This window comes from Halichoerus grypus, chromosome 5 (genome assembly GCF_964656455.1).
Source record: "Halichoerus grypus chromosome 5, mHalGry1.hap1.1, whole genome shotgun sequence".
Taxonomy (NCBI): Eukaryota; Metazoa; Chordata; class Mammalia; order Carnivora; family Phocidae; genus Halichoerus; species Halichoerus grypus.
Genome location: NC_135716.1, coordinates 136183035 through 136196661, shown reverse-complemented (window position 1 = coordinate 136196661; position 13627 = coordinate 136183035). Strand labels below are relative to the sequence as shown.

The window sequence follows — 13627 nt, the reverse complement described above, 5'->3', positions numbered from 1 at the left end:
AGACAGAATTCACATTCAGTTAACAGATTCATAGTGGGCCTTTATTACCTGCCAGGCACTATATTATTGCACAGCAGTGGCCTCGCTTTCCTGGGTTTATATTTTAGCAGAGGAAAACTCAGAAAGCAAGCAAGTAGGAACACAGTTAGAAACAGATGCACCAAAAATAACAAAATCAAAAATAACAGACACGCCAAAAGAAAAATTTATTGAGAGTAGCAATAATTTTTTAAAGAAGGCCAGAGAATTCACTTGGTAGAACATGAGACATTTGTGAGGCCGGGTAGCCTAGTGGTTAAAAACATGGACTCTGGAGCTAGATACCCTGGGGTTGCCTCCTGGCTCGGCAGCATTCCAGCTCTGTGACTGTGTACCTCCCTCTTCTGCAAAAATTGGAATCATAATGGCGCCTACCTCATAGAGTTGTTTCTGAGGAAGTGATGAATTCCCCTGGAGCACTTCGAACGGTGTGCTCGGCACATGGTCGGCACAGGCGTTGACTGTCACTCCGGGCCAGCCAGTGAGCGAGTGCTTGGCCGCCGTTACTGCTTTCAGCCTCCACAGTGATCCTGAGCAGTAGGCATCTACCTTACTGGCCGCATCCCTCAGGCAAGACAATGCAGGTATAGGGAGGCTAAGTAACTCCTTCAAGGGCGTGCTGGCTATTCGAACATAGGTATCTTGGGACACAAACCAGGTCTGTCCTGAGAGCACACATTCTTTACCCAAACTAATAAACTAAGACAGTAGAAGGACTACAGATAGGATTTATTTTCCTGGTTGGGTTGGTTTATCTAAAACACAAACACCCACAACAACAAATCTGATGAATAAGGCAGAGAAGGACATGGCTTAGGAATGAGCCGTGGCAAGGACATAACATCAATGCTATCATGTACGGGGAAATTTTATTAAAACATATGCCATAATAAATGGAAGGTGGGTCCATGTGGAGAAAAATATTTTCAGATAAGCCTCTGCTTAGAAGTTTGCAATTTCAAGTGACTCAGATATCTGAACAGCTGATGCTACTAGTCTCCAGCAACTGCTATTAATGCAAGAAGCAAACCCAGCCAGTTGCTACCCACGTGCTCCATGCGTGCACACGCGTGCACACACATCTCACTCCCACCCCTCTCCAAAGCCCCAGTTCCACTTATCAGCTCAGGAGCCTCTGTAACCAAAGCCCATCTCCCATCCACACAGGAGCTCAGCTAATTGTAAAAACACAGGATGTTGGCCAGCCAGCGAGGTCAACTGTGATCCCGTTTACTCAGTACGTCCAAATACAATAGAGCCAAGCCCCCAGAGGCAGACTGGCAGGAAGCTGTCTTTCCCAGCAATTTCATTCCCAAAACAGTTCCAGGAGTTCTAACCTCTTTGTCCCTTGAGACCCAATGGTTGTGGACCTTTCTAAGTGCCTGCACTTTCCACTTGGTGCCCTGGGGACTGTGCTTACAATCTACGCCCCGCCTGCAGCTCTCCAGCCCCTCTGCTCTGCGGGCTCCTACTGTCAGTGATTCTTCTCCTCCATCGTCTACTTTGTCACTGTCCTCCCGACTTGAACCTGCGATGTGTCCCACGGGGCTGGTCGAACTCCTCGAAATCACCCACCGCCCCCCATCTCTGCAAACACCTTCCTCTGCTTATGTCTGGTTCTGTCATGGAAGGGTCACTCTCCTGGCCCCCTAATTTTTTATCTGCTCAGTTCAATTCAATCAGCATATAGGGATGCCCCTCCGAGCCAGATGCTTGGTGCTGGGAATGCAGTGATGAATAAATAGGTCTCCATGCCCTTAGGAATTTACATTCTAGTAAGGAAGAAAACCCCATAAGCAGATCATTTCAAAACAATGTGGTAATGATCTACAAAGATGCACTCACCTTCAATTATTCACCAACCAGGTTAAATGAGAACACAACCCATCCTGGTACTTCAGGAAGACTCTGAGAAGGAATTATGTCTTTCAACATGAGTAAGAGCTGGTTAGCCAGATAAAGAAGAAGAGGAAGGAAGTCCAGGTAGAGACCTGGGCAAGATGGTAGATACAGGGAAAAGTATCCCTGTTGAGGGATGCAACTGAGTGATGCTGCTGTTTCAGATGTGAAGCAGAGTGGGCATCGATAAAGGAAGGGTCGATGGGAATAATAGCGTGGGAGGTTTTGCAGCACCATGTTAAGAAGCCTGGATTTAACTCTGTAGTGCATGGTTTCTGAAGCTTTTTATATCACAGGCTCGACTGAAATTAATGAATCCCATGACCCCATTCTACCAAAAAAAGTCGATGTGCACACACGTACACATATAGTTATACAGACACATACAAGGTTGCCCACAATTTTAGTCTCCCAACCCACACCCCCAGAAGTCAATCCACATTTAAAGCCCTGTAGATGGAGGTAGGGTAAGCTGGGGTTATGGGGCGGGGGGGGGGTTGTCTCTTGCACTACTTTCAGCAGAGAATTACATGATCACATGTTAGTTTACATACGTTACAATGAAGTATCATGACACGCAAGTCTGGAGGCAAGGAGTATAGTATAAAGATGTTCTGTGTTCTAGCAAGAAATAACAAGGCTGTGAGCTCGGGCACTGGTGATAAGGCTTGAGAAGAAGCTAGAAAAGCAGCAGGTGTTGGTGAATAATTGAAGGTGAGTCATGAGGAAGAAGAGTCAGAGGGGCCTTCAGATTTCCAGCTTGAGAAACTGAATGAACAAAATGAAATAGAAGGCTAGTGGAGAGGAGGAAAGGTAATGAGTTCATTTTTGGACATTTTGAATTTGAAATGTCTTTGAAACAGCTGGGGAAGAACTAGGCAATTGAGTATACTAGGCTGAAGTCCCGAGGAGAGGTCCAGGAGGGGTCATATGAGAATCTACCAACTTGATCTTCATTGCATTAAAGTAGGATATAAATACCAATTTCTAAAAATTCAGAAGAATGTTTTAATTTTACCTTTTTCTTTTACCTTAACATAATTTCCCCTTGAACAAAATTTTATTTATTTATTTATTTATTTATTTATTTGAGAGAGAGGGTGGAGGAGGGACAGGGACAGAGGGAGAGAGAGAATCTCAAGCAGACTCCATGCTGAGCACGGAGCCCAATGCGGGCTTGATCTCACAACTCTGAGATCAGGACCTGAGCTGAAATCAAGAGCCTAACACTTGGGGTGCCTGAGTGGCTCAGTCATTAAGCATCTGCCTTTGGCTCAGGTCATGGTTCCAGGGTCCTGGGATCGAGCCCTACATTGGGCTCCCTGCTCAGTGGGAAGCCTGCTTCTCCCTCTCCCTCTCCCCCTGCTTGTGTTCCCTCTCTCACTGTGTCTCTGTCAAATAAATAAAATCTTTAAAAAAAAAAAAAAAAAAAAGAGCCTGCCGCTTAACCGACTGAGCCACCCAGGCATCCTTAGAACAAAATTTTAAAGAAATAACAAAGGATCCTGCGTTTACTATCACAGTGTTCCCCTATTGGAGTCAAAGGAGCCACAGGACCACCATGATATCATCAAAAAATCATCAAGATATCATCATTTAAAAAAAAAAAAAGCTAGCTAAAAACCCCAAATTGGTGCATTCTCTTCTCACTGAAGTGCCCTGTCTTCACTTTCACCTTACATTCACAGTCCTACATAAATCCAAGTTAAAATCTGATGGATATAAAGGGCAGCCAAAAAAATTCAATTTTAGATCCTAGTTGATGTTTTAATAGGAAAAATTCCTTTATATTCAGTTTTATGAAATATACAATAAAATCATTTTATTGTGCCAAAATGTTAGTAAAATTAATATATTGTTGGGAATTTGTAAGCTATCATACCCGGCCATGAAATTGAACATGGAGCCTTCTAAATGATTTCCCCCATAATCCATTCTCCACAAAGCAGCCAGGGTAATTTTGTAAAAGTAAACCAGAGCATTACTCTCTCTTGGGACTTAACACCATCCAGTGGGTCCCCACTGCTATTCAAGTAAAACCCAAACCTCCCATCCTGTAGTGCCCCACCCTAATTATATCTCACTCATACCCTCTCAAGCCCTGCGTGATTCTTTTTTTAAGCCTAGCTTTTTCCTGACTAGAACTATTGTGTTTTCATCTTCCTGGAAGTATCTGCCCTCCATTTCATAGAGCTGGCTCCTTTTCATCTTGTCTTTGAAGTATCATCTCAAAATCCTCTCCTGACAGAGGCCTTCCCTGACCACCACGTCTAACCCTTGACTACCCACTGCACTCTTGGTCACATTACTCTTTTATTGTCTACATGTCACTTATCATGTATTTTTGTTTTGTGTACTTGTTTTGTTTTGTGTACTTTATTGTATACTGGAGGCATAAAGGCTGTCACTTCATTTGAATTGTTCCACAGTATGTTTATGGGGCGCCTGGATGGCTCAGTCGGTTAAGCGGCTGCCTTCGGCTCAGGTCATGATCCCAGGATCCTGGGATCGAGCCCCGCATCAGGCTCCCTGCTCCTCGGGGAGTCTGCTTCTCCCTCTGCCTGCGGCTCCCCCTGCTTGTGCTCTCTCTCTGTGTCAAATAAATAAATAAAATCTTAAAAAAAAAAAAATTTTTCCACAATACATAATAAGTCGTTAATATTTGTGGAATGAATGAGCTAATTGAACTGATAGTGTTTCCATAAAATTAGTAAAACAAATAAGTAAATAACCAAAAAGCACTCTGAACTATGTTGCCCATGTCTGTAGTTGGCACTGGTAAATGAACACCTTTCAGTAGCTCCCAGTTGGCTGAAGAAGACAATAGGCAATTGTAATCCAGTGTGATAAACGCTAATGAGGGTCCTCTAGGATCACAAAAGAGAGGAACCTAATCTTGTCTTAGAGGATCCCATAAGGAATCGTGAGCAAAGTTAAATCTGAGAGATGAGTGAAGAAAAATGGGCGGAGAGAGGGTGGAAGGGATGCGGTAAATGTCTAGATAGAAGGAACAGCAGGAGCAAAACCCTGTGGCAAAAGATGGGAACCCGAGACATTTTAAGTACTTCTCTGTTCCTGGAACATCCTCCCAAGGTAACTGTAGGGTACGATGACATAATAATGTATGCGAACGTATTATGAATGGTGGCTTGCCATGTAAGTTTTGATTAATAAGCTCAGACTTGTACCTCATGATCACTTATTACCCGATAGTTTCTTGTATTCAAAGAAAAAGGAAAGCATTTCAGAGAAGGACTTCGAGTGAAGGCTCTGAAAGATCCTGGGACTTTATTCACATTCTACACTAGTTGGGTACAGTCTACCGTCTTCGTTGGTGGACTGAGTTGGCTGGGGGGGGGGGGTGTTGCCTTGACAACGGAGCTCACGGCCAGTCAAAGTGAAACGGTTGGACGATTGGCTGCGAAGGTTTCCAGAGGCCTGCCCCCCGTCGCTGATTGGATGAGGGGCAGCCAAGCTCCGCTACCTTCCCGCAGGGGGTCCTGTTGCTTGGCAACCGATTTGCGACCTCCCTCGAAGCGGGCACCCACTGACACCTGTGAAGCGTAGATTACCCCGACTAACGCCCGCCCTCCGCTGCCTCTGCTTCCCCCTCTCGCGCCCGCTTCCCGCACGAGCAACGCGAGCTGTCCCAGGTGCTCCTCCAAGTTTGCCTTGAGCCTGGGCTGAGAGCTGGCACCGCAGTGACACGCCGCAGTTGAGAACGTGCCCGTTTTCCTTCTGGAGGTCTCGGGTGGGAGGAGTCAGAGGAGAAAGAAAAGTCGCTGTTGTAAATCCAACTTAGAGGCACGTACCTTGGGAGGACAGAGCGCTCTGGGGCTCTAGAAAACAAGTAGTTTACGTGAGTTTACTAGGGTTGGGGGAGTGACCCGTAATCTCAGACACCTGTCTCAGTAAACGCTAGGCGCGTGGGGACAAGTGCCAGACCCTTTGTTGCCTTATCATGCAGTGCAGAGCTGACTTCTTGCTGGAAAGAGACTTCCAAGAGTTGAAGGAGAACAATTTTAAGGTGAGTCCTGGGAACCTGGAGGGATGTGTTTCGTTGGGGTACGAATTTTTAAAGATTTTTTTTTTTCATTCGAGACACAGAGAGAGAGAGAGAGAGAGAGAGAGAGAGAGAACATGAGCAGGGGGAGAAGCAGAGGGAGAGGGAGATGCGGGGCTGGATCCCAGGACCCTCGGATCATGACCTGAGCCGAAGGCAGACGCTTTTAAAATCATTTCAATCCGTGTTTATTCTATAAGGCATAATTTAGTTAAACCTAATTTGCCACTACAGTGTTGTTATTTAAAGAATGGATTGCGCCGTAACAATCATCTTATGATAATACGAATTATTATCATTTCATAATAATAATAAAAACATGGAGCATATTGTGCAGAATAATTTATGTCTACTTAAGCCCTATCAGAGGGTGATGAGTAGGTGCAGGGTTGTGCTCATTAATTACAACACTATTAAATAAGTAGTGTTTTGTTTTACCTACCAGAAAGCTAAGCCCCAGAAAGGTTCAGTAAATATTTGGCCCCAGGCTTCCATCACAGGGTTTTCTGATTCCAAACCCCTCACTCTTAAGTCTTAAACTCTACTCCTCACTGTCTAGTGCACTTTTTGCCAAATGCGATCATATATATTACAGTGAGGTCCATAGGTGCCACAGGCTGATTTATCACTTATTCTATGGAGAATAAAAAATGGAAGGGAGGGGGAGGGAGTACTTAAGAGAAAGAATAGAAAGAAAGCCGCCTTAGAGGGAGGGCTCAAAGGGCTACCAACAGTTGCCTCAGGTGTAGTTCAATGGCATTGTTCTGCCCAACCCCACCCCCCCACCCCGTGCTATAGAAGTATTGTCTTCACTGCAGATGTTAGGAACAATTATTGAGTCCAGCAACAATCCCAGACATACCAACCTAACATCTGATGTTGTTTGTTTCTGTTCTACCTGAACTTTGTGGTTGTCTGGTAAAAGAGAATTTGATGAAGAAAGAAGTGATATGTAACTACAAATAATGTAGATAATAGAGATATAATGTTTATCCAGACTAGCATATAACATACTTAATAACTATGTGGTTGCTCAGAAATATTTGTTCACTATATTTAAGTGTATCCCTCAGCATAAAGGATAAACTTTTCCATGAAATACATTTCTTGTCCCTCCATTGGGACAGTACCACAAGCGTAGGAAAATTTTATTTTTATATACAAGCATAATGTTGGAGTTGTGTTTTTCTTAATGAAAATTTTCTACTCCATGCCCTCCATATAGCATCCATATAGTTTTTTAAAGCTTGGAAGAAATGCATCTTTCCAACTATTTCCATCTTTTCTATTTGGAATCTTAAATTGACCTATTGATTTATATAAGCTTTTTTTTTATATATCCCAAGCTTGACTTTGTAGTCCACTTGTGATTTCCATGCTTATGATTTATTTTAAATTTACTATTTTGTGTGTTTCTTGGAATCTACCTTAACTTCTGTGTAATAAGACAGTATATAACATATAACATCTCCCCAATCAACAAATAAATAAATTTATCAGGAAAAGAAAATGTGGAGTTTTTGGAATTCACTGTAACTTGACATCTGATTTTCAAAGCTGTGATATTAAATCTTTTCTTCTGCTTTGATTTTTTTTTTTTTAATTAAAGGGTATTATTCCATTTAATAAAAAAAAAAACCAAAAACGATTCTTTCCTGTAAGTGAAGATCTAATGGAATGGGGAGCCGATATTGAAGGTCTACAAAATACATTTTGGCATGGTTTGTGTTTTCAAAACCAATTTACTTTTTTAAAGTCTTTATACCATTATTAGCCCATCTTCTTTATGTGTATAATAAGGTTACAGTATATAAATTCTCTAGAATTCTAAAGGTATTCACATGTTATTTTTTTCATCATGTTGCTTAATTTCTTGCCATTTGTTAATGTAGATGGAAATTTTAGATTTGAATTTTTCCTTATGCCAAATTTTAATGTTATTACACTTTTAAGAAGCAGACACAATAAAGCATATCAATTGGGAATATCATGTAAGTCTTCCATTAAATAGAGAATAACTATCAAAATTCCTACTTGCATAAAAATCCCACAATTATCTCTCATTTTTTTCCTTCATGATTTTTCCCAAAATTTTTATAAATCAAATTCTTGAGAAGACTGGGCCACTATAATCTTTAATGGCCATGCACTCTTTCTTTATGGATTAACAAAATAGAGTTGTTGAGTGAAGTAGGGGAGAAAAACGTAAGTGGTTAATTATAATAAAATCTAATATGTGCTATTAATGGATCTTGACTGGAATGCTGAGAAGACAGTGATTAGTTACTTTTGTCTTAGAAGGTCAAGAATGGCTGGCTTCTCAAGGAAGTGACATTTGAGTTGAATCCTGAGGAATGGGTAAGAGTTTGTTAGGTTTGGAAGGAGGGGAAGGAAATTCAGTCTGCGTAAACAGCATGGCAAAAGCTTATAAACAAGAGATAGTTCTAAAACAGTGAGTTCAGTAAATATGAGCAATACAGTGAAAGGGGCAGGTGTTAGGGGATGGAGTTAGTGGATGGAAAGGACTGGTGGGAAACAGGATGAAAACACAGTGGAATTAGATTGTGAGGAGTCTATTAGACTATCTAGAGGACTTTATGTACCGTATGATCCAATTTACTTATAAAACTCTAGGGACCTCGAGGAGGCTAAGCTAAAGAGAAACTTCAGGTTTCAATTAATCAATACAACATGACACTTAAGTAAAAATGTTTGTTTCTTTATCATAGGATTATTCTTCCAACTGAAAATAAACTTTACGTCACAATACAATTTTGTCCCTCCAGTTGTGAAATTCCTAACAATTCCTTTTCATCCAAATGGTAAGCACCAAATGAGATTTTTGTCGCTGGGGCTCTGTCCCTATTATCCTTGTTCCTTATAAGTGTTTGATAATGTTTCTAAAAACTTTGTTATGGTTATATTTAGTAAGCATGCTTATTGGGGAAAATACAAAAAGGCAGAAAAAAATTATCACTTTGAATGCTAATTCAGAGAGCTATTCCTCTCAATATTTAAACAAATGTATTTTCTTTTTACTATGTATGTATTTCTTCTACATAGTTGAAGTATTACATATGAAGTTTATAAAATGACATGTTTATTTCTGGATTATTAAACATTCTTCAAAAGGTCATTTTTAATGACTAAATGATAAACTTAACTATTCTTGTATTCAATATTCTCATTTGATCTGATTTTATTATCGTAAAAAATAATGGACTGACATTAACATTTTAGAAAGAAATGAGTTAGATTGCTAGTCAAGTTATATACAAAATGAATTCCTGATGTATCAAAAAGTCTAAAAGTTTTAAATACTAAAAAGAAGAAAATCAGGGGCACCTGGGTGGCTCAGTCATTAAGCGTCTGCCTTCAGCTCAGGTCATAATCCCAGGGTCCTGGGATCAAGCCCTGCATCAGGCTCCCTCCTTGGAGGGAAGCCTGCTTCTCCCTCTCCCACTCCCCCTGCTTGTGTTCCCTCTTTCGCTATCTCTCTCTGTCTGTCAAATAAATAAATAAAATCTTAAATAAAAAGAAGAAAATCAAATAGAATTTTTAATCGGCTTGGGAGGAAGGCTTTTCTAAATATGATAAAACCTAGTAACTGTGAAAAAAGCATGACACATTAAACTACATAAACTTTTTAGAACTTCTCTACAGCCAACAGTATTATAAACAGAGACAAAATACATTGACTTTTGCAAACCAAGATACAATATTTGCAATGTGTAAAACAGAATATCTACATATAAAGAACACTTAAGAATCAATAAGAAAAAATAAAGCAATATAAAAACAGGCAAAGGTTATAAACAAACACTTGATAGGAGAAGCATAACAAAAATAAACAGAAAAAGGTGTTTAACTTCACTAGTAAGAAAATAAATGCATATTAAAACAAAAATTTATGATTCATTGCTTATGTTTACAAAATGTCAAAAATTTAACAATTTTAGTAGGGGTGGCAAATGTGGGTGGGTGGGTTCTCTGATATAATGATGACCTCAGTGTGACCTTTTGGGGAAGCAGTTGATAGTTTCTAATCAGCTGTAAAATGCAAATAGCCCTAAATCCCTGTAATACCGTGTTTATAAATTATTCTATAGAAATACTGGCACAAGTGTGGAAGAGTATGTATAATATTTAAATATGTTTGTTCCCAGTAACAATGTTGGAAATAGGGAAAAGGGAAATAATCCCAATGTCTGTTAATATAGGAATTTTTAAGTAAAATACCTTACAGCTGTATACATAACAAGGAAGATATATACAGCTAGACTTTTTGGTCACTGCTATTCCTAGAATATTCCTTGCCTGGCACATAGCTGGTGCTCAAATATTTTTTCATAAATATGTCCAGAAATATGTTGATGATTTACTGTTAAATGAAAAAAAAAAACCTTCAAAGAATAACACGTGAGATATAATTCCATTTAATTAAAAAAAAACCAAAAACGATACACACAGTCACACACGCGTGTGTATGTGTATTTGTATAGACCAACTGGTAGATTTATTTTTTTGAAGATTTTATTTATTTATTTATTTTGGAGAGAGAGAGAGCACATGCATGCACATGCACACAAACGGGGAGGGGCAGAGGGAGAGGGAAAGAATCTCTCAAGCAGACTCCACTCTGAGCACAGAGCCTGGCATAGGGCTTGATCTCAAGACCCTGAAATCATGACCTGAGCCGAAACCAAGAGTCAGATGCTTAATTGACTGAGCCACCCAGGTGTCCCTAGACCAACTGGTAATAACTCTGAAGAGGTGGTATTAGTAGGCAAGGGAGCTTTCATATTTTACTTTACATACTTTTTTTTATTTGTAAAATATGATTTATTTTGTTATTTTTTATTATGTTAATCATCATGTACTTTTTTTTATGTTATGTTAATCACCATACATTACATCATTAGTTTTTGATGTAGTGTTCCATGATACATTGTTTGCGTATAACACACAGTGCTCCATGTAATCACCAGGTACTTTTATATAATTTTTTCCAAGTATATTATTACTTTGTAATTAAAAGCTATTTTTAAGGTATAAAATTAAATTTATGGTACACAATTCATTGAATACAGTTGCTATTATTTGCTTAGCATAAACAGGAGTGGAATTACTGGTTAAATGTAGTGGGGGTCAGTGTTCTCATCCCCTAGTCCCCACACCTTCCATTTCCACAGAGTACGGAGAACCTCTGTCTCTAGGAAGGAAAGTACAGAAAACTTGTGATTGCTCTTCTTTCCCTCCCTCACTCCTTGAGTGACTTACCTATTGAGGAAATAGGAGAAAAAAATTGAACATGTGTGGCTCAACACTTTCTTTCCAGCCAGTCTTCCCTTAGAATGGGTTCCCTATGGCTTTCTCCAGGCAGGAAACAGGCAGGCCTTCAGTTTGGGTGTTAAGTTCAAATCAGGGGGACTTTTGTGGAGCTCGAGTAAAGCCATTGATCACATGCATTCTCCATTTCAGTCTTACCTACAATAAAGTTCATTTTTTTACTTCCATCTTTCTAGGTCTATTTCATTATATATGAGCTTGGGAGGAGGGGAGTATTATTTATTAGCCTCCAAACGCCGAAGGATGGCTCTATAGGGTTCTAAGTCTTCAGATACATAAAGCCAAGTTGCCTTTTAGGATGTTATTTACACTTCCACCAATAACTGTGTATAAAGTCGTCATTTTAGCACTCTCCATATCTGGGCATTTAAACTTCAGAGACATTTTTTGCCAATTTAATAAGAATGTCACTGTTATTTTAATAAGCACTTCTTTGAATACTTGTGAGTTAAACATTTTTTCATGTCTGTTGATTGTATTTCTTATTTTGTGAACCATCAGACTTAACAGTGTTATTACATTGTCTTAGATATTGCAAATATTTCCCTTTGTCACTAATTTTTAAAATTTTGCTTATGCTGTTTTTTTTTATATCTGGGATTTAAAACATTTTCTGTAGTCAAATCTATTAGTCTCATCCTTTGAGATTTTTGCAATTACCTTTAAACTTAGATGATCCCTTCCCCAAATACAATCAAATCATCATTTTAATATTCTTTTAGTTATTCTGTAGTCTTATTTTTCATATTTAACTCCATTCTTTTTTTTTAATACTGATTTAATTAATTTGTTAGGGCATAGGTCAAGCTTCTCGATATCTTTCCAATCTGTGTATGACAAAACAAAGCTGGCAGGGAGGTTTTGCCATCCTGAATGTGCGGTTATCATTTTTGGATGTAAGACTTTTACTCTGTGACCATTTCCAGCCAGTGGAAAGGGGAAAAGAAAAAGAGGGCAAAACAGCTCCCATCAGGAAGTATATCTAGAAGTTTCACACTTTCCTTCTGCTGTTATCCCACAATTACAAGTTAGTTACATGTCCACATCTTGCTGGAGGAAAGGCTGGGGAAAATGTGGGCAACCATGTATTTATCTAAAACCACACAGAGGGATGGAGATGGGGGGCAGGCATAGTGCTCCTTATTCCAGGAGAGATTGGAGAAAGGAAGTGCAAATACCAAAGGACAATCAGTAATTTGCACAGCACTTATTAATGCCATTTGTTGATAATCTTTTGCTGCTGAATCATAATTGCACTTTTAACATACAACAGTTTTAATACATACTAGGTTTTGTTTCTAAAGGCTCTTATCACATTGTTTAATCTCATGTCCCACTCTGCAGTTCTAATTATTGTAGTTTTACGGTACAATGTCAAATCCAACACCCCTCTTTTCACCTTTTCAAAATTTTCTTTTCAGTTCTTAACTTTTTATTGCAAGATTTTTCTGTTAGAGTAGAAATGTTTCTCTTAGTCATTTACAAAAGCTTTTTTTTTTTATATATTAATAAGACTATTGTTAATAATGTCTATGATTTGGGGGGGATTTGCCACATGTCAGGTACTCTATTAAGTACTTTATTTTTTAATTCTTTTCAGTGAAGGAAGGTACTTTCATGATATCCCCATTTCGCATATTAGGAAAGTGAGACCTAGAGAGATAAAGTTAAATTGCTCAACATAGCAGAGCTGACAGGCGGGGGAGTCAACATTCGGATCTCCATGTGTCTGACACTAAAGCCCGTGCTTTTAACAGCTATACTATATCAGCTGTCGGTCACATTCATTGAAAATACTTTTCTGCTTTGTCTTTTGCTTTCTGATTTTGCCTATGATATTTTAAATAATAATTGTATTCTATGTGTGAATATTCATGTATTATTTTAATACAGTAGACCAAAATACTGGTCGGGCTTGTATAGATATTTTGGATGACCCCGATAAGTGGAATACAAGCTATACCTTGAGCAGCATCTTACTTACCCTCCAGGTAAGAACAGATTAATGTAATGCTCTCTTTAATACTTTCAACTATCCCAGTTTTTCAAAATATATGGAATAAGATGTACAAGGAATATTTAAATGTTTGAAGGATTTGAGTAAACTTATTTAAATCAATAGCATTTTTACACCAAGGCTATAAAGTGAAACTTAGAAATATTATTTTAAAGTGAAATTGAGAGTTACTGCCCTTTACAATGAAAGAATATATGTTTTATTTATAAAAGAACTGGATGGTTTTAATTCTAGAAATACAGTCTCAAGTTTTCTTTTGG

General features: G+C 39.0%; 1 protein-coding gene across 1 annotated transcript in view; it reads left to right on the top strand.

The window, feature by feature from the left end:
* The first annotated feature begins 5700 nt into the window (after positions 1-5700).
* Positions 5701-13627, top strand: part of UBE2U (ubiquitin conjugating enzyme E2 U) — a 51042-nt gene continuing 43115 nt past the window's right edge. The window contains exons 1-4 of the mRNA XM_036070450.2: positions 5701-6064; positions 7641-7722; positions 8731-8823; positions 13244-13341. Coding sequence (XP_035926343.2) covers positions 5900-6064; positions 7641-7722; positions 8731-8823; positions 13244-13341 — 438 coding nt within the window. The 5' untranslated portion in view covers positions 5701-5899. The remainder of the gene's footprint in view (positions 6065-7640; positions 7723-8730; positions 8824-13243; positions 13342-13627) is intronic.